This window comes from Scyliorhinus torazame, chromosome 4 (assembly GCF_047496885.1).
Source record: "Scyliorhinus torazame isolate Kashiwa2021f chromosome 4, sScyTor2.1, whole genome shotgun sequence".
Taxonomy (NCBI): Eukaryota; Metazoa; Chordata; class Chondrichthyes; order Carcharhiniformes; family Scyliorhinidae; genus Scyliorhinus; species Scyliorhinus torazame.
The window spans coordinates 56,828,330-56,850,114 of record NC_092710.1 but is presented as its reverse complement, the minus strand read 5'-3'; the positions used below and the strand labels follow the sequence as shown (position 1 = coordinate 56,850,114).

Below are 21,785 nucleotides of genomic sequence, written 5' to 3'. Positions count from 1 at the left end.
CAATAACCCAATTACAACACTGACGGAGCACCCGATAGTCAATTACAACACTGAGGGAGCACCGGATACCCAATTACAACACTGAGGGAGCACCCGGTAAACAATTACAACACTGAGGGAGCACCCGGTAAACAATTACAACACTGAGGGAGCACCCGATAACCAATTACAACACTAAGGGAGCACCCGATAACCAATTACAGCACTGACGGAGCACCCGATAACCAATTACAACACTGACGGAGCACCCGATACCCAATTACAACACTGAGGGAGAACCCGATAACCAGTTACAACACTGAGGGAGCACCCGATAAACATTTACAACACTGACGGAGCACCCGATAACCAGTTACAACACTGAGGGAACACCCGATAACCAGTTACAACACTGAGGGAGCACCCGATAAACAATTACAACACGGACGGAGCACCCGATAAACAATTACAACACTGACGGAGCACCCGATAAACAATTACAACACTGATGGAGCACCCGATAACCAATTACAACACTGAGAGAGCACCCGATAACCAGTTACAACACTGACGGCGCACCCGATAACCAGTTACAACACTGAGGGAGCACCCGATAAACAATTACAACACTGATGGTGCACCCGATAAACAATTACAACACTGAGGGTGCACCCGATAAACAATTACAACACTGAGGGAGCACCCGATAAACAATTAGAACACTGAGAGAGCACCCGATAAACAATTACAACACTGACGGAGCACCCGATAAACAATTACAACACTGGTGGAGCACCCGATAAACAATTACAACACAGAGAGCACCCGATAACCAGTTACAACACTGATGGAGCACCCGATTACCAATTACAACACTGAGGGAGCACCCGATATACAATTACAACACTGATGGTGCACCCGATAAACAATTACAACACTGAGGGTGCACCCGATAAACAATTACAACACTGAGGGAGCACCCGATAAACAATTACAACACTGAGGGAGCACCCGATAAACAATTACAACACTGAGAGAGCACCCGATAAACAATTACAACACTGACGGAGCACCCGGTAAACAATTACAACACTGGTGGAGCACCCGATAAACAATTACAACACTGAGGGAGCACCCGATAAACAATTACAACACTGATGGAGCACCCGATAAACAATTACAACAGTGAGGGAGCACCCGATAAATAATTACAACACTGACGGAGCACCCGATAACCAATTACAACACTGAGAGAGCACCCGATAACCAATTACAACACTGAGAGAGCACCTGATAACCAGTTACAACACTGAGGGAGCACCCGATAAACAAGTACAACACTGACGGAGCACCCAATACCCAATTACAACACTGACGGAGCACCCGATAAACAATTACAACACTGACGGAGCACCCGATAACCAATTACAACACTGAGAGAGCACCCGATAACCAGTTAGAACACTGAGGGAGCACCCGATAAACAATTACAACACTGAGGGAGCACCCGATAAACAATTACAACACTGATGGAGCACCCGATAAACAATTACAACACTGAGGGAGCACCCGATAAACAATTACAACACTGAGGGAGCACACGATAAACAATTACAACACTGACGGAGCACCCGATAACCAATTACAACAATGAGAGAGCACCCGATAACCAATTAGAACACTGAGAGAGCACCCGATAACCAGTTACAACACTGATGGAGCACCCGATAACCAATTACAACACTGAGAGAGCACCCGATAACCAATTACAACACTGAGAGAGCACCCGATAACCAATTACAACACTGACGGAGCACCCGATAATCAATTACAACACTGACGGAGCACCCGATAACCAATTACAACATTGACGGAGCACCCGATAGTCAATTACAAACTGAGGGAGCACCCGAAAACCAATTACAACGCTCGGGGAGCAAACGATAACCCAATTACAACACTGAGCGAGCACCCGATAACCCAATTACAACACTGAGGGAGCATCCGATAACCAATTACAAACTGAGGGAGCACCCAATAACCCAATTACAACACTGACGGAGCACCCGATAGTCAATTACAACACAGAGGGAGCACCGGATACCCAATTACAACATTGAGGGAGCACCCGGTAAACAATTACAACACTGAGGGAGCACCCGGTAAACAATTACAACACTGAGGGAGCACCCGATAACCAATTACAACACTAAGGGAGCACCCGATAACCAATTACAGCACTGACGGAGCACCCGATAACCAATTACAACACTGACGGAGCACCCGATAACCAATTACAAAACTGTGGGAGCACCCGATAACCAATTACAACACTGAGGGTGCACCCGATAACCAATTACAACACTGACGGAGCGCCCGATAACCAATTACAACACTGACGGAGCACCCGATAACCAATTACAAAACTGAGGGAGCACCCGATAACCAATTACAAAACTGAGGGTGCACACGATAACCAATTACAACACTGACGGAGCGCCCGATAACCAATTACAACACTGACGGAGCACCCGATAACCAATTACAACACTGAGGGTGCACCCGATAACCAATTACAACACTGACGGAGCACCCGATAAACTATTACAACACTGACGGAGCACCCGACACCCAATTACAACACTGACGGAGCACCCGATAAACTATTACAACACTGACGGAGCACCCGATACCCAATTACAACACTGACGGAGCACCCGATACCCAATTACAACACTGACGGAGTACCCGATAGTCAATTACAACACTGACGGAGCACCCGATACCCAATTACAACACTGACGGAGCACCCGATAAACAATTACAACACTGACGGAGCATCCGATAAACAATTACAACACTGAGGGAGCACCCGATAGTCAATTACAACACTGAGGGAGCACCTGATAAACAATTACAACACTGAGGGAGCACCCGATAAACAATTACGACACTGACGGAGCACCCGATAACCAATTACAACACTGAGGGAGCACCCGATACCCAATTACAACACTGAGGGAGCACCCGATAAACAATTACAACACTGACGGAGCATCCGATACCCAATTACAACACTGAGGAGCACCCGATAAACAATTACAACACTGACGGAGCACCCGGTAAACAATTACAACACTGAGGGAGCACCTGGTAAACAATTACAACACTGACGGAGCACCCGGTAAACAATTACAACACTGAGGGAGCACCCGATAAACAATTACAACACTGAGGGAGCACCCGATAAACAATTACAACACTGACGGAGCACCCGATAAACAATTACAACACTGAGGGAGTACCCGGTAAACAATTACAACACTGAGGGAGCACCCGATAACCCAATTACAACACTGAGGGAGCACCCGTTAACCAATTACAACACTGACGGAGCACCCGATAACCAATTACAACACTGAGGGAGCACCCGTTAACCAATTACAACACTGACGGAGAACCTGATACCCAATTACAACACTGATACTGAGGGAGTACCCGATAAACAATTACAACACTGAGCGAGCACAATTATTAATTACAGCACTGATGGGGCACCTGCTAACCAATTACAACACCGATGTAGCACCTGCTACTCAATTACTGCACAGATGGAGCATCTTTACTTCATTACAACAATGTGGGACGAGAGAATTTTACTGTCAAAAACGCATTAAAGTCAAAGATAATGTCTCCCGAGCCACTGGCTCCAGGATTGCTGCTGTTTCCTCATTCAGTATTAATACTGACGCTTCCCCTTCCATCAGTCGCCTCTCCCTCTCTCACAAACACTTGGAAGTCAGTATATTCCATGGTACAGTGGCAGTGCACAGTCCGATCCCACAAACACCCGAGAACATTTACCTCTCTCCAAACAAACTACCCCCTCTTACTCCACTTCAATATGTCCCTCATCCTCGCACAGCAGGATCCCACACACACACTGCAATGTGGTATCGGCCGGATTTGATAAAAAAGGGTTTGAGGTGAGAAGTGCCGCAGTTGTTAGGTGAGGAATGTGGGGCGGGGTCTAGGGGGGCAGGAACCCTCCCATCCATGGGCAGGGTGGGTACAGAGGGATATGGGCCAAATGCGGGCAAGTGGGAATAGCTTAGTGATAGAAACAGGGCAGCATGGACACGCTGGGCCGAAGGGCCAGTTTCCATGCTGTAAACATCTTTAACTTTATGACTGGGCTGGTTTAGCACAGGGCTAAATTGCTGGCTTTGAAAGCAGACCAAGGCAGGCCAGAAGCATGGTTTAATTCCCGTACCAGCCTCCCCGAACAGGCACCGGAATGTGGCGACTAGGGGCTTTTCACAGTAACTTCATTTCAAGCCTACTTGTGACAATAAGCGATTTTCATTTTCGACAGGCGTCCAGTCACACAAACAGGCTTCTCCCACCACCCTCTGTCTCCTATCACTAACTCAGTTCTACTTTCAAGTTACCCCATCTCCCATGTGCATTTAACTTCTTTATCAGTCTCCCATGTGGGACCTTGTCAGAGGCTTGGCTGCAATCCAGATAAACTACATCAACTGCACCACCCTCATCTGGTCACCTCCTCAAATAATTCAGTCCCATTGGTTCAGCACGGCCTCCCTCTGCCACGCTGACTATTTCTGATCAAAGCTCGCCTCTCCCAAGTGGTCCCACCGCCCCACGTCAATATTTCCCTCAGCCTCACACAGCAAGATCCCACACTGGAGACCGTCAGATTCTGTGTCTTTATCCCCCCCTCCCTTGAACCACCAACCAATGTCCACCTCTGCTTTGCAGTCTCTGGATACCCCCTCCCACCTCCCACCCCATCGCCTCATTGGCTCTCTTTCACCCACACAGCCCCCAACATCCCCCACCCCCCAGTGTGGACATTGTCGCCGTGCAAGGAATATGGGGTGGGTTGAGTGGGCGCAAGGGGGGGAGGGGGCGCTGGACCCTGACTCTACACCAGGAACCCCCATCCATGACTCTTGTCTCTCTCTCTCCTCTCCCTCTGGCTTTGCACTCTCCCCTATCTCCGTCCTAATTGCACAATCAGATCCAATCACCCCTCCAGTCAGTGTACATGAGCAATGAAGGCAATTCTACACAGCAAGATCCCACTGGCAGTACCACGATGGTGCAGGACACCCCTCCCACACGCTCTGTCTCTCTCCCCCACCCCTCCAGATCCCCTTCACATCCCCAGCCTTCAACTTCCATGACTTACCTCAGCCTCCATCTCTCTCTTTCTCTCCCATTTCATTTCTCTCTCATTTCATTTCTCTCCCTCTCATTTCATTTCTCTCCCTCTCTCTCATTTAATTTCTCTCTCTCTCCCTATCCCTCTCTGAGCCGGATCTCCACAGAATCAGACCGTACAGAACAGGCCCTTCCACCCACCAAGCCTGGAGAGACAAGTGTAAATACTCTAATCTGCTCTCATCCCTCTGCCCAGCACTAGGCCCAGAGCCTTGAATGTCACCACACGTTGGGTGTCGCAACCGCCCAATTCTCTCCAACAGAGAGAAATCTGGAAGAGACAGAGAGACAAGAACATTCTGCACTCAGAAACTCAGTAAAGTGAATTAAAATGGTCCCTGGCCTTTTCCATGTAAATGTGACATTACTAACGTTCTGATTGGCAATTTAAGCCCGCTTCCAGTCACCGCCTTTTACATTCCAGGCCCTTGTCAGCGCTCGGTCGAAATGTCCTTCGAAATGTTCATGTCTTATCATCCTGTACCAGCCTCCCTGAACAGGCGCCGGAATGTGGCGACTAGGGGCTTTTCACAGTAACTTCATTGAAGCCTACTTGTGACAATAAGCGATTTTCATTTTCATAAAGTCCCGCTACACTGGACATGTTTTAATGTTTAACATTCCACAATCATATCCTAAACCCTCTCCAGTCAATGAATCGATTACAGTCATATTGAAGGCAGTTCCGCACAGTAAGATCCCAGTAACAGTCCCATGGCAGAGGTGGACATCCCCCCCCTCCTTACACTCTGTCTTTTTCCACTACCCTTCCTAAGCCCCTCACACCCCCCCTCCCAGCCCCTCCCTGTTCAGCTGCCCTCCCCTCCCTCCATTTCCCTATCTATCTCTCTCTGTGTCTGCCTCTCCCTCTCCCAGCCTCCCTCTTTCCCTCAATCTTTTACATTTACAGTGAGCTCGTGGGTGTTTGTAAGTAATAGGGAGCCAGACCAGGCGAGTACACAGCACGATTCCCCACACACACACACAACCTGCTCACGGACAGGGGAACAATTTAAACACGGAAACCAGGAGCAGGCCATTCGGCCCTTCCAACCTGCTCTGCCATTCATTATCACGGCTGACCATCCAACTCAGTAACCTGTCCATCCCCCCCCCACATCCTTTGATCCTCCCCAGAGCTGTATCCTTCTTTAAAACAAGCTGGACAGCAACATTATCCAGGGTGGATCTGTATAAACACAAAATTCACAGATGGTCCAAAATGTGGACAGGCAGACAAAGAGAGAGAAATCCAGTCAACACCTCAATAAACTCAAAATGCTTCCTGCACATTGCGCTGAATCCCTCAATTCATCCCCGTGTGGGGAAAACTGCCAGCAGAATTATCCAGGAATAAAACTTCACCGTAAACAACTTTCAATTCCCGTCCCTCTCCCACCAGCTTCACAAGTGGAGGATGGATTTAAAACACAGCGGCTGCTTCTTTAGGGAGGCACTTTCCGGGAGGTCATCTCTGCCCAGCAAGACTCCAAGGCACCGTTACCAATCTCCGTCCCCTTCTCTCTCTCCCTCCCCCTTTACCGTATTCTCTCTCTCCTTTCCCATTCTCTCTCTCCTTTCCCATTCTCTCTCTCCTTTTCCATTCTCTCTCTCCTTTCCCATTCTCTCTCTCCTTTCCCATTCTCTCTCTCCTTTCCCATTCTCTCTCTCCTTTCCCATTCTCTCTCTCTCTCTCCTTTCCCATTCTCTCTCTCTCTCTCTCTCCTTTCCCGTTCTCTCTCTCCTTTCCCATTCTCTCTCTCCTTTCCCATTAATTCCAGTAAAACACGGGCACTGTGCGATTGGTAAATTAAACCAGGCCTCAATCGCAGCCTTTCCCATTCCAGGCCCTTTGTGAGAGCTGGATTGAAATGTCCTCGGAAAATCTCCTGTCTTCCCATTTAGAATGAGTGTCCCACCACACTGGACAGGTTTAATTTTCATGATTACAGAACTAAAACCCAAAACCTTACCCCCCCACCAGTCAATGTACTAATGACTGAAGTTACAATGAAGACCATTCTGCACAGCAGGATCCCACGGACAGCCCCACAACGGAGGAGGACTCAACCGCTCCAAGATCCAGCATCGATTTCCCCCACTGAGTCCCCAATGTTCCCCACCCCCTCTCAGTTTGGTTCTCCCTCACCCTGTTTCTCCCCCCGCCCTTTCCCTCCGTCTATTTAGGTTTACAGTGTGGACACCATGGCGGGGTGAGGAATATGGGGGGGAGGTGGGGGTCTGCCCTGGCTGTGCAGCAGGGACCCTCATCCAAAAATCTCCTCTTCCTCTCCCTGCCCCTCTGGCTTCCCTCCCTCTCTCTCTCTCTCTCTGACTCTCTCTCTGTCTCTCCCTCTGACTCTCTCTCTGTCTCTGACTCTGTCTCTCTCTCTCTCTCTGACTCTGTCTCTCTCTGTCTCTGGCTCTCTCTCTGTCTCTCTCTCTCTGACTCTCTCTCTGACTCTGTCTCTCTGCTCGCTCTCTGTCTCTCTGACTCTGTCTCTCTCTCTGTCTCTCTCTGTCTCTGACTCTGTCTCTGACTCTCTCTCTCTGACTCTCTCTCTCTCTGTCTCTCTCTCTGTCTCTCTCTCTCTGACTCTGTCACTGTCTCTCTGACTCTGTCTCTCTCTCTCTGACTCTGTCTCTCTCTCTGACTCTGTCTCTCTCTCTCTGTCTCTGACTCTCTCTGTCTCTCTCTCTCTGACTCTCTCTCTCTCTGTCTCTCTCTCTCTGTCTCTCTCTGTCTCTGACTCTGTCTCTGACTCTCTCTCTCTGACTCTCTCTCTCTGTCTCTCTCTCTGACTCTGTCTCTCTCACTGTCTCTCTGTCTCTCTCACTGCCTCCGACTCTCTCTCTCTCTCTGTCTCTCTCTCTGTCTCTCTCTGTCTCTCTCTCTGACTCTCTCTGTCTCTCTGACTCTGTCTCTCTGACTCTGTTTCTCTCTCTGTCTCTCTCTCTGTCTCTGACTCTGTCTCTCTCTCTCTGACTCTCTCTCTCTGACTCTCTCTCTCTGTCTCTGTCTCTCTCTCTGTCTCTCTCTCTCTGTCTCTCTCTGATACTTCACAAGCTGAAGACAAAGAAGGGAGAGAGAGAGAGAAACAGACAGAGAGACAGAAACAGACAGAAAGGAAAAATGCAAAGTCAGTACATCACTAAAACTCAAATCCAAATATTTCCTGTGCATTTAACTCGAACCTGGATTTATTGCAATGTCAGCTGTGTTGAGCACTTTAAACCATGAGACAGACAGAAAGAGAAAGAGAGTGACACAACGACACACAGACAGGCAGGCAGAGACAGAGGGAGTGAGAGAGAAGTAAAGAGAGAGACAGGTAGTCAAAGAGAGGTAGAGACAGACCGACGGGGGAGAGAGACAGACAGAGGCAGAAGATAGAGGCAGAGAGAGAGAGAGACAGAGTCTTGCAGTCAGAAAGAGGTAGAGACAGACCGACAGGGAGAGAGACACAGACAGAGGCAGAAGATAGAGGCAGAGAGAGAGAGAGACAGAGTCGGGCAGTCAGAAAGAGGTAGAGACAGACCGACAGGGGGAGAGAGAGAGACAGAAGATAGAGGCAGAGAGAGAGACAGACAGAGTCAGGCAGTCAGAGAGAGGTAGAGACAGACCGACGGGGAGAGAGAGACAGACAGAGACAGAAGATTGAGGCAGAGAGAGAGAGACAGACAGAGTCAGGCAGTCAGAGAGAGAGACAGAATGAGAAACTGGCGCAGAGACAGATGGAGAGAGAGAGGTAAAGAGAGAGACAGAGTTAGGCAGTCAGAGAGGTATCGACAGAACGAGAAAATGACGCAGACACAAAGCGACAGACACAGGGACAAATGCAAAGTCATCACGTCACTGCCCGCTTTACACTGGGGGAATCAGCCGCCAATTCCTTTAGGAGACTTTTTAAAATCGCCCCCCCAGAATTTATTTCTATTCCCAAATCAGGGAATCCCCACAGGGTGTGACAGAGCCCCCCACCCCCACCCCATGCCTGGGACTGGGAGCTGGGCACTGACTTCACACTGGAGACCCCCAGATACTGTCTCTCTAACCCCCCGCCACACACCTCCCTCGGCCCACCCACCAAACTCCACCTCTATTCTGCCGTCTAGTCCTGTTTCCCTCACTCTCCCCTTTTTCTCTCTCTCTCTCTCTCTCTTTAACAATTTCTCTCATTCTGGGAGAACGATGGAGACTGAGAGAGACTGAGAATGTGACAAGCAGAAACTCAGTAAAAGTCGATTCAAACAGTCCCCTGGGCTTTCACAAGGAACCGTGACATTAATCACAGTACAACACGGGCACTGTGCGATTGGGAAATTGTCTGATTAAATAGAAGCCCCTCTTTAAAACTGACAGTGGGGCAGGGGGGGGCGGGGGTGAGTGGGGGGAAGCCTGGAAACTTTGGAGAACTCAGTAAGCTGAATTAACCCCCCCCCCTCCTCTCTCCCCACACCACCCCCCCTCCCCATCACCAACACTTTACTAATCTGTCCTTCTTCAGCACAGGAGATATTCTGGGATTAGAAACAATCCCTTACACAGCCTCACATTTACAAATTCAATTCCAGCACCTCGGCAACATTATGAAAGTCGATGCGTTCATGTTTACATGTTGCAGTGTGCACAGCAGGATCCCACAGAAAATAAACATGATGGATACAGGAGCCCAGTCCATATCCTGCATCTCTCTTAACAACCTCCCACTCAACCGCCCCCCTCCACACCCCCCACCCACACACACACACATTCCCCACCACCACCAGCCTCCCCATTCAAATAACGACAAATCACATCGGTGTTTTTATCATTTTATTGGAAGAGGAAAATAGCTGGAGAGAGAGGCTCGGTGAGGGGAGGGGGATGCGGTGGGGAAGAGTGAGACAGGCAATTTCTCCCACCCCCCCTCTCTTTCTCTCTCAGGGCTTCTTTCCCTCTGGAGGCATTTTCAAATTGACTCGTCTCAGAACAGGACAGGGCTGTCTCAGGACATTTTCAAATCGACTGTCTCAGGACAGGACAGGGCTGTCTCAGGACATTTTCAAATCGACTGTCTCAGGACAGGACAGGGCTGTCTCGGGACATATTCAAATCGACTGTCTCAGGACAGGACAGGGCGGTCTCAGGACATTTTCAAATCGACTGTCTCAGAACAGGACAGGGCTGTCTCAGGACATTTTCAAATCGACTGTCTCAGAACAGGACAGAGCTGTCTCGGGACATTTTCAAATTGACTGTCTCAGAACAGGACAGGGCTGTCTCAGGGCATTTTCAAATCGACCGTCTCAGGACAGGACAGGGCTGTCTCAGGGCATTTTCAAATCGACCGTCTCAGGACAGGACAGGGTTGTCTCAGGACATTTTCAAATCGACTGTCTCAGGACAGGACAGGGCTGTCTCAGGGCATTTACACATCGACCGTCTCAGGACAGGACAGGGCTGTCTCAGGACATTTTCAAATCGACTGTCTCAGAACAGGACAGGGCTGTCTCGGGACATTTTCAAATCGACTGTCTCAGGACAGGACAGGGCTGTCTCAGGGCATTTACACATCGACTGTCTCAGGATTGTGTAAAATCGCACTTCTAAAAGATACTGTAACTGGGCCGTGACTGCACAGCAGAACCCCCACCCCCAGACCCTGTGCCTGATCACCCCCTCACCCCACCCCACATCTCTCCCCCGTTTCCCCGTTTTCTCTCACCCCCTCCCTTTTTCACTCACTCTCTCCCACCGCCCTCTCTCTGTCTTTCTCTCTCCCACTCCCTTTTTCACACTCTCTCCCACCGCCATCTCTGTCTTTCTATCTCGCCCCCTCTTTTTCAATCTCTCTCCCTCAACCCTGTCTTTCTCTGTCCCCCTCCCCTTTTCACTATATCTCTCTACCTCCACTCTCTCTCTTTTTCTCTCCCCCCTCTCTTTTTCACTCTCTCTCCCTCCACCCTCTCTCTTTCTCTCTTCCCCCCCTCTCTTTTTCACTCTCTCTCTCCCTCCATTCTCTCTCTCTTTCTCTCTCCCCCCCTCTCTTTTTCACCCTCTCTCTCCCTCCACTCTCTCTAATCTCTCGACAAATCACATTGGGGTTCTCTATTACATTTAGTACAAGATGAAATGTAGAAAGAAATGGCTGCAAAGTGGGAGAGAGAGAGAGGGAGAGATAGAAAGCTGGAGTGACTGAGGCAGGGACATTTAACCCCAAACCCCCCTCAGAAATCCTTCCTATCCCACCGCCCTGTCTAAAACACAAACACCACCATTGAGGACAAACCTGTACCCAGGCTGCGGCCTATTCATTTCAGACCCACTCCCTCACCCCCTCCCGACTGCTTCACACTCAGTGAGCCAGTTTAATTTTAAATTGTGCGTGGTCACTAAGTTGACAGTTCAGGAAAGGCTGCAGGCCACTGACGCACAGCAGGATCCCACAACCAGCAATGTGATCCTGGCAGGGTGGGCCAGGCAGGAGGTGATGGGGGGGGGGACATATTCCTTCCCTTGCCTGCTATATTCTATCTTCCATCCCCTACCCCCCCCAAATACCCCCACCCCTGAACACCACGGGTATTCGGAGTCTGGAAACACATCCACTGTCCCCAGAAAGAGTTACACTTCCCTCTTTAAACTGGGAAACCAGCTGCCTGGTCCGTCAGGAGACTTTTTACAATCACCCTCCCAGCATTTATTTCTGCTTATTTCCCAAATCAGGGTCTCCCCAGAAAGAAGTGATGAGACTCCCCATTGCAGTTTGTGGGAAGGTTTCATTGATGAAAGGTTTAAAGAGACACTAAAAAGCTGGAGAGATGGACAGATAGTGGCAGAACGCTAGGAAAGACAGAGACAGAGAGAGAGGCAAGAATGGAAAGGCAGAAAGGGAGAGAAAGCCTCTCTTTTTCACTATCTCCCTCTCCCTACAACCTCTCTCTCTCACATCTCCCTCTTACCCCCCTCCCCCACCCCTGCCCCCCACCCCCCCCCCCACTCTTTCTGTCCTCTCTCTCTCATCACAGTTGTTGGGAAGAAGAGAGAGAGAGAGAGGGTCACACACAGGAATCCAACAAACACGACCACAGCAAACTGAATTCAAATGGCCCCCTGTCAATTTCATTTCACCCTCACATTTAAGTCTCGGCCTAAAACACAGGTTTTATTCCAGAATTATACCCGCTTCAAGTTAAGGGACTATAATTCGAGATTACTTTACAGTCGATGGATTCACTATTAAAGTGACCCCACTGTTGGTTCATTTCAGGAATTCTGCAGGCAACTTGTGCACGGGGTGATCCCAAAAATGGTGACACTTTCCAAATTGAGTTCAGAGTTTCTGATGGTGGATTTCTCTCTCAGCAGCGATGAGATCATGGCTGAATATCCCGTCAGTGCATGCAGAAAGGGTTCATTAACTCCCTCGTTCCCAATCCCTCAAGTTTAAGACTTTAAAATTCGAGACCTTCGAACCCACTTTGCAGTCCGTGAGCTATTTCATTGTTTGTTTAAAGAAGTAGGTACTCTTTATTTATTTATTTATTTTTATAAATTTACAGTACCTAATTCATTTTTTCCAATTAAGGGAGAATTTCACGTGGCCAATCCACCTAGCCTGCACATCTTTGGGTTGTGGGACGAAACCCACGCAAACACTGGGAGAGAGCTATTTTATTTTAAGAGTTGTGGTCACTGTTGCTGCGCGGGCAAAGGCCACAGGCCTGTGAGTGAACAGCAAGATCCCACAGCAGCAGCAATCTGGACGTAACCAGATGGGACACTGTCCTTCCTCCCCCCACCCCTCCCCCCTCACTCCTGCTGGGAGCCCCATTCCCCACTGCACCTAACAACCCCACCCCCACTGCCGTGTCATGTGTGGATTGGAACATCCCTGGAGAAGTCCCTTCAGTTTCTGAAAGAGTAAAACAGCCTCTGAAAAGAAAGAAAAACCTTTTTAAAACGAAATCCATTGGCGCACAGAAAGATCCCAGAAGGTGCAGTCGGCAGTGTTGAGTGTCGTTCACCTTTGCTACCAGGTTGCAGAGAGTGGCTGAGACAGTGAAATCCCCCCCCCACCACACATACCCGGGACGCTCAGAATTAATATAACCCCTGTTATTTTGGAACAAAATTAGACAGCTTCATATTCCAGATTTGTATTTTACTTTTTGTCACCCACCAAAGGGTTAATGTGTTTGTGTCTAAGTGCAAGGCCGGGGCAGCAATAAAGAGACAACTCACGTGAGCGCAGCCTGTGGAGTAGGCCTCAGTCCATCCACTTGTCCTCTGGAGAATAGCCTTTGTCCAAAGATTCCTGGTCGCATAGCAGTCTTCAAAGTTCAAATTCCTGGGGAAAAGAGGGAGGAAATTAACTAAAACGCAGGAAAATGTTTAAACTTGTCGCACAGCAAGAGGCCAAGATTCCCCCTCTCAGTTACACACACTCTCAGCAACATCCACCTACAATAATCTCAGTTATAAACCACAGAATAAAATAGATTGAGAGACAGTTCCCGCTTCCCTTGTGTTTCTCTTTCTCTCTCTCTCGCTATCTCATTCGGTCTCTATCCCTCTCATTCATATTTCTGTCCCCCTCGTTATCCCTCATCACCTTCCCAGCATTTATTTCTATTTATTTCCCTAATCAGGGTCTCCCCAGAAAGATGTGATGAGACTCCCCGTTGCAGTTTGTGGGGTGGTTTTCTGAGATTAACGGTTTAAAGAGACACTAAAAAGCTGGAGAGAAATGGACAGATAGCGGCAGAAAGCTGGGGAGACAGAGAGAGAGAGAGAGAGGCAAGTATGGAAAGAAGACAGAAAGGGAGAGAAAGCCTCTCTTTTTCACGACCTCCCTCTCCCTCCACCCTCTGTCTTTCTCCTCTCCCTCTCTCTAATCTACATTACCCCCCCAAGCCCCACACTCTTTCTGTACTTCTCTCTCTCTATCATTCTAATAGTTGGCAAGGAGAAAGAGAGAGAGACAGGGTCACACACAGGAATCCAACATTCACAACCACAGGAAACTGAATTCAAATGACCTCCTGCGAATTTAATTTCACCCTGATAGTTGGCCAAAAACACAGGCTTCATTCCAGAATTATACCCGCTTCAAGTTAAGGGACTTCAATTCCAGGCAATCGAGATTACTTTACAGTCAATGGATTCATTTTAAAAGTGACCCCACTATTGTTAATTTTGTGAATTCTGCAGGCAACCTGGGCACAGGGAGAGCCCAACAAATGATGACCACGTTCAAAATTGAGTTCAGAGTTTCTGATCTGAGATTTCTCTCTCTCTCTCTACCAGATTGCAGAGTGGCTGAAACAGTGAAATGTCACCCCCCACCCCCCCCCCCCCCACCCCCACCCCTGGGACGCTCAGAATTAATATAACCCCTGTTATTTTGGAACAAAATTAGACAGCTTCATATTCCAGATTTATATTTTACTCTTTGCCGCCCACCAAAGGTTTAATGTGTTTGTGTCTAAGTGCAAGGCCGGGGCGGCAATAAAGAGACAACTCACGTGAGTGCGGCCTGTGGAGTCGGCCTCAGTCCACCCACTTGTCCTCTGGAGAACATCCGTTGTCCAAAGATTCCTGTCGCATTGCAGTCTTCAAAATTCAAATTCCTGGGGAAAAGGGGGAGAAAATTTACTGAACCGCAGGAAAAGATTGAAACTATTTAATACAGCGAGAGCCCAGGGTGCCCTTTTCAGTTTTACAACCCCTCAGCGACATCCGAATACAAATAAGTCACAGCTTTCAACCAGAGGTTAAAAAAGATTGAGAGACAATTAATACTCAAAATCTTTTTATTGTCACAATTCGGCTTACATTAATACTGCAATGAAGTTATTGTGAAAATCCCCTTCTCTTGTATTTCTCGCTGTCTCTCTATCCCTCTTATACATATTTATGTCTCCTCCCTCACTCTCTTTGATCCCTCCAATATTAAAATTAAACCTCAGTCAGGGTAATAACCCGGGTGAAGCCTGCGGAACAGGCCTCAGCCAGCGCTCCCTCGGGAAGAATTCACACTCCCTCGTCCTCCTCACTGGATTCCTAACCTCCTTCCAGTTTTCCAAATAAAAATGCCTCTGGAGAAAAAAAGGAGATAAAATTGATTATAAAGGCAATAACAGGGACATTTTAATAATATATACAAAACAGCACAACAGGAGTCCAACATTTCCAATCTCGAGTCAATCAGTAACATGTCAACACCCAAAATGCACAGCTCAAAACAGGCAGATTGATACACCCAGCAACACACACACACACACTGAAGCAGAGGGGTAATGTTTTCAGTGTAGTGGGTTTTTGGTTTGTGAACTGAACTCCCTCAGACACAGATATATCCTCAGTGAGCTGTGAGCAGACTCCACCCCTAGTCTCTGCCATGTGTGGAATGTGTGTCTCAGAGGACAGCTCTCTATTGACATGTAAATGACTGACAAGAGATACTGATCTCCTTGCTGCTCAGACCCACACACACAGAATGTGACTTCAGCCAAACCTTGGCCTTCCCCACACCAGTGTTGTTCGCTGAGCAGGCCTGAAAAAATTGGATTAAATGTAATTATTAGACAGGGACTTTGTTATTTTTTCTACCCAAGTGGATAACCTCACATTTATCCACGTTATACTGCATCTGCCATACCTCACTCACTCACTCCCCTCCGATAGGATTGAATCCTAATTTAAAATAGTATTGGAAATGATTGGAAACAGTTTGGACTGAGAACTCCTCAGTGACCTGTGTGCAGACCCCACCCCCGACGTTCTGTCAGGAATGTCCCCCTCGGTGTGGTTCCTGTGTCTGCTAAGGAAGACACTTGTCCTGTCTATGGTTATGTTAATTCAGCAGTCAACAAGAGATTCAGCAATGTCCTGTCATTATTTCTGTCTTTGGTTTAACATTTGTTTCCCTCTGAATTTCTGAAATGTTTGGAATGACCATTCGTCTGTCGCCTTAGGAAGGCTTTCCATAGAATGAGCAAAAACCAGCAAGAAATCACAGAATGTGAGTTAAACACAACTTCATTTCTGCCTCCATTTTAAGAGAAGATTCCTGGCCACAAAAACAAAGCTCATTGCAAAGTTTCACTTCATATTTTACATGTTGTTCACAGACAGATTTCTTCAATGAGCTGCTCTATAAATTTGGATTCAATTTGATTTTTTCCTCACTGTGAGATGTAAAGTTTATTCCTGAATCAATACACGGTCACCGGCAACAACATCATTTTATTAGACGAGGAGGTTCAATGGGATTTTTCACTGAAATCCTCTGAAGTCAATTCCTGAGATTAGAATTTACAATGAAACAATTTGGATTCAATGAAAACAGTCAGTTTGATAACCCCAATGTCTTGACTGCCTCACGTCCTGGCACCCTCACACCATCACACCCTCATGTCCCCTAACCCTCACATCCTGACCCGCTGTGTACCTCTTTCTCTGTGTGTGTCCGTCACTCTCTCTGTGTGCCCGCCTCTCTCTGTCCCTCTCTGTAGCCCTCTCTCCCTCTGTGTCCCTGTCTCTCTCTGTGTCCTTCTATCTCACTCTATCCCTCTCTTTCACTGAGTACCTCTTTCTATCTGTGTCACTCTCTCTGGGTCCCTCTCCGTGTCCCCCTCTCACTGTCTCTCTCGCTGTGTCCCTCTCTCTCGCGCTGTGTCCGCTCTCTCGTGCTGTGTCCCTCTCTCTCGTGCTGTGTCCCTCTCGCGCTGTGTCCCTCTCTCTCGCGCTGTGTCCCTCTTCTCGCGCTGTGTCCCACTCCCTAGCGCTGTGTCCCTCTCTCTTGTGCTGTATCCCTCTCTCTTGCACTGTGTCCCTCTCTCTTGCGCTGTGTCCCTCTCTCTCGCGCTGTGTCCCTCTCTTCGCGCTGTGTCCCTCTCTCTAGCACTGTGTCCCTCTCTCTAGCGCTGTGTCCCTCTCTCTAGCGCTGTGTCCCTCTCTCTAGCGCTGTGTCACTCTCGAGCTGTGTCCCTCACTCTCGAGCTGTGTCCCTCTCTCTCGCGCTGTGTCCCCCTCTCTCTCGCTGTGTCCCCCTCTCTCTCGCTGTGTCCCCCTCTCTCTCGCTGTGTCCCCCTCTCTCTCGCTGTGCCCCCTCTCTCTCGCTGTGTCCCCCTCTCTCTCGCTGTGTCCCCCTAACTCTCGCTGTGTCCCCCTCTCTCTCGCTGTGTCCCCCTCTCACTCGCGGTGTCCCGCTCTCTCTCGCTGTGTCCCCCTCTCTCTCGCTGTGTCCCGCTCTCTCTCTCGCTGTGTCCCGCTCTCTCTCTCGCTGTGTCCCCCTCTCCCTCGCTGTGTTACCCTCTCTCTCGCTGTGTCCCATTCTCTCTCGCTGTGTCCCTCGCTCTCGCTGTGTCCTTCGCTCTGTGTCCCTCTCTCTGTGTGTCCCTCGCTCTGTGTGTCCCTCGCTCTGTGTGTCCCTCGCTCTCGCTGTGTCCCTCGCTCTCGCTGTGACCCTCGCTCTCTCTGTCCCTCTCTCTCTTTGTCCCTCGCTCTCTCTTTGTCCCTCACTCTCTCTGTGTCCCTGGCTCTCTCTGTGTCCCTCGCTCTCGCTGTGTCCCTCGCTCTCTGTGTCCCTCGCTCTCGCTGTGTCCCTCGCTCTCGCTGTGTCCCTCGCTCTCCCTGTCCCTCGCTCTCTGTGTTCCTCGCGCTCTCTGTGTCCCTCGCTCTCGCTGTGTTCCTCGCTCTCGCTGTGTCCCTCGCTCTCTGTGTCTCTCGCTCTCTGTGTCCCTCGATCTCTGTGTCCCTCGCTCTCGCTGTGTCCCTCGCTCTGTGTCCCTCGCTCTGTGTCCCTCGCTCTCTGTGTCCCTCGCTCTCTGTGTCCCTCGCTCTCTGTGTCCCTCGCTCTCGCTGTGTTCCTCGTTCTCGCTGTGTCCCTCGCTCTCGCTGTGTCCCTCGCTCTCGCCGTGTCCCTCGATCTCCGTGTCCCTCGCTCTCAATGTGTCCCTCGCTCTCGATGTATCCCTCGGTCTCGATGTGTCCCTCGGTCTCGCTGTGTCCCTCGCTCTGTGTCCCTCGCTCTGTGTCCCTCGCTCTGTGTCCCTCGCTCTATGTGTCCCTCGCTCTCTGTGTCCCTCGCTCTCGCTGTGTACCTCGCTCTCGCTGTGTTCCTCGCTCTCGCTGTGTTCCTCGCTCTCGCTGTGTCCCTCGCTCTCGCTGTGTCCCTCGCTCTCGCCGTGTCCCTCGATCTCCGTGTCCCTCGCTCTCGATGTGTCCCTCGCTCTCGATGTGTCCCTCGCTCTCGATGTGTCCCTCGCTCTCGATGTGTCCCTCGCTCTCTGGCTCTTTCGCTGCGTCCCTCTATCTTTCACTGCGTCCCTCTCTCTCTCGCTGCGCCCCTCTCTCGCTGTGTCCCTCTCTCGCTGCGTCCCTCTCTCTCTCGCTGTGTCCCTCTCTCTCGCTGTGTCCCTCTCTCTCTCGCTGTGACCCTCTCTCTCTCGCTGTGTCCCTCTCTCTCGCGCTGTGACCCTCTCTCTCGCGCTGTGACCCTCTCTCTCTCGCTGTGTCCCTCTCTCTCTCGCTGTGTCCCTCGCTCTCTCGCTGCGTCCCTCGCCCTCTGTGAGTCCCTCGCTCTCTCTGTCCCTTGCGCTCTGTGTCCGTCGCTCTCGCTGTGTCCCTCGCTCTCGCTGTGTCCCTCGCTCTCGCTGTGTCCCTCGCTCTCGCTGTGTCCCTCGCTCTCGCTGTGTCCCTCGCTCTCTGTGCGTCCCTCACTCTCTCTGACCCTCGCGCTCTGTGTCCCTCGCTCTCGCTGTGTCCCTCGCTCTCGCTGTGTCCCTCGCTCACTGTGCGTCCCTCGCTCTCTCTGTCCCTCGCGCTCTGTGTCCCTCGCTCTCTGAGTCCCTCGCTCTCGCTGTGTCCCTCGCTCTCTCTGTCCCTCGCTCTCTCTGTCCCTCGCTCTCACTGTCCCTCGCTCTCACAGTCCCTCGCTCTCTCTGTCCCTCGCTCTCTCTGTCCCTCGCTCGCTGTGTCCCTCGCTCTCTTTGCGTCCCTCGCTCTCTGTGCGTCCCTCGCTCTCTGTGCGTCCCTCGCTCTCTGTGCGTCCCTCGCTCTCTGTGTCCCTCGCTCTCTGTGTCCCTCGCTCTCGATGTGTCCCTCGGTCTCGATGTGTCCCTTGCTCTCTGGCTCTCTCGCTGCGTCTCTCTCTCGCTGCGCCCCTCTCTCGCTGTGTCCCTCTCTCTCTCGCTGTGTCCCTCTCTCTCTCGCTGTGACCCTCTCTCTCTCGCTGTGTCCCTCTCTCTCTCGCGCTGTGACCCTCTCTCTCTCGCTGTGACCCTCTCTCTCTCGCTGTGTCCCTCTCTCTCTCTCGCTGTGTCCCTCTCTCTCTCGCTGTGTGCCTCTCTCTCTCGCTGCGTCCCTCTCTCTCGCTGTGTCCCTCTCTCTCTCGCTGTGTCCCTCTCTCTCTCGCTGTGTCCCTCTCTCTCTCGCAGAGTCCCTCTCTCTCTCGCTGTCTCCCCGTCTCTCTCGCTCTGTCCCTCTCTCTCTCGCTGTGTCCCTCTCTCTCTCGCTGTGTCCCTCTCTCTCATGCTGTGTCCCTCTCTCTCTCGCTGTGTCCCTCTCTCACGCTGTGTCCCTCTCTCTCTCGCAGAGTCCCTCTCTCTCACGCTGTGTCCCTCTCTCTCTCTCGCTGTGACCCTCTCTCTCTCGCTGTGTCCCTCTCTCTCTCGCTGCGTCCCTCTCTCTCTCGCTGCGTCCCTCTCTCTCTCGCTGCGTCCCTCTATCTTTCGCTGCATCCCTCTCTCTCTCGCTGCGCCCCTCTCTCGCTGTGTCCCTCTCTCTCTCGCTGTGTCCCTCTCTCTCTCGCTGTGACCCTCTCTCTCTCTCGCTGTGACCCTCTCTCTCTCGCTGTGACCCTCTCTCTCTCGCTGTGTCCCTCTCTCTCTCGCTGTGTCCCTCTCTCTCGCTGTGTCCCTCTCTCTCTCGCTGTGTCCCTCTCTCTCTCGCTGTGTCCGTCTCTCTCTCATGCTGTGTCCCTCTCTCTCTCTCGCTGTGTCCCTCTCTCTCTCATGCTGTGTCCCTCTCTCTCTCGCTGTGTCCCTCTCTCTCGCTGCGTCCCTCTCTCTCTCGCTGCGTCCCGCTATCTTTCGCTGCGTCCCTCTCTCTCTCGCTGCGCCCCTCTCTTGCTGTGTCCTTCTCTCTCTCGCTGTGTCCCTCTCTCTCTCGCTGTGACCCTCTCTCTCTCGCTGTGTCCCTCTCTCTCTCTCGCTGTGACCCTCTCTCTCTCGCTGTGACCCTCTCTCTCTCGCTGTGGCCCTCTCTCTCTCGCTGTGTCCCTCTCTCTCTCTCTGTCCCTCTCTCTCTCGCTGTGTCCCTCTCTCTCTCGCTGTGTCCCTCTCTCTCACGCAGAGTCCCTCTCTCTCTCGCTGTCTCCCCGTCTCTCTCGCTGTGTCCCTCTCTCTCTCGCTGTGTCCCTCTCTCTCTCTCGCTGTGACCCTCTCTCTCTCGCTGTGACCCTCTCTCTCTCGCTGTGTCCCTCTCTCTCTCGCTGTGTCCCTCTCTCTCTCGCTGTGTCCCTCTCTCTCTACCTGTGTCCCTCTCTCTCGCTGTGTCCCTCTCTCTCTCGCTGTCTCCCCGTCTCTCTCGCTGTGTCCCTCTCTCTCTCGCTGTGTCCCTCTCTCTCATGCTGTGTCCCTCTCTCTCATGCTGTGTCCCTCTCTCTCTCGCTGTGTCCCTCTCTCTCGCTGTGTCCCTCTCTCTCGCTGTGTCCCTCTCTCTCTCGCTGTGTCCCTCTCTCTCTCGCTGTGTCCCTCTCTCTCTCGCAGTGTCCCTCTCTCTCTCGCTGTCTCCCCGTCTCTCTCGCTGTGTCGCTCTCTCTCTCGCTGTGTCGCTCTCTCTCTCGCTGTGTCCCTCTCTCTCATGCTGTGTCCCTCTCTCTCTCTGTGCGTCCCTCGCTCTCTGTGCGTCCCTTGCTCTCTTTGCGTCCCTCGCTCTCTGTGAGTCCCTCGCTCTCGCTGTCCCTTGCGCTCTGTGTCCCTCGCTCTCGCTGTGTCCCTCGCTCTCGCTGTGTCCCTCGCTCTCGCTGTGTCCCTCGCTCTCTGTGCGTCCCTCACTCTCTCTGTCCCTCGCGCTCTGTGTCCCTCGCTCTCGCTGTGTCCCTCGCTCTCTCTGTCCCTCGCGCTCTGTGTCCCTCGCTCTCTGAGTCCCTCGCTCTCGCTGTGTCCCTCGCTCTCTCTGTCCCTCGCTCTCTCTGTCCCTCGCTCTCACTGTCCCTCGCTCTCACTGTCCCTCGCTCTCTCTGTCCCTCGCTCTCTCTGTCCCTCGCTCGCTGTGTCCCTTGCTCTCTTTGCGTCCCTCGCTCTCTGTGCGTCCCTCGCTCTCTGTGCGTCCCTCGCTCTCTGTGTCCCTCGCTCTCTGTATCCCTCGCTCTCTGTGTCCCTCGCTCTCTGTGTCCCTCGCTCTCTGTGTCCCTCGCTCTCGCTGTGTTCCTTGCTCTCGCTGTGTTCCTCGGTCTCGCTGTTTCCCTCGCTCTCGCCGTGTCCCTCGATCTCCGTGTCCCTCGCTCTCGATGTGTCCCTCGCTCTCGATGTGTCCCTCGCTCTCGATGTGTCCCTCGTTCTCGATG

The 21,785-nt window shown here is 51.3% G+C and overlaps 1 protein-coding gene across 1 annotated transcript in view; it reads right to left on the bottom strand.

Moving 5' to 3' along the window:
- LOC140410235 (NACHT, LRR and PYD domains-containing protein 3-like) overlaps positions 1-15,981 on the bottom strand; it is a 437,830-nt gene extending 421,849 nt beyond the window's left edge. The window contains exons 1-4 of the mRNA XM_072498189.1: positions 15,873-15,981; positions 15,176-15,309; positions 14,737-14,841; positions 13,454-13,559 (exon numbers count right to left, since the gene is read on the bottom strand). Coding sequence (XP_072354290.1) covers positions 13,454-13,536 — 83 coding nt within the window. The 5' untranslated portion in view covers positions 13,537-13,559; positions 14,737-14,841; positions 15,176-15,309; positions 15,873-15,981. The remainder of the gene's footprint in view (positions 1-13,453; positions 13,560-14,736; positions 14,842-15,175; positions 15,310-15,872) is intronic.
- Between the last annotated feature and the right edge of the window lie 5,804 nt (positions 15,982-21,785).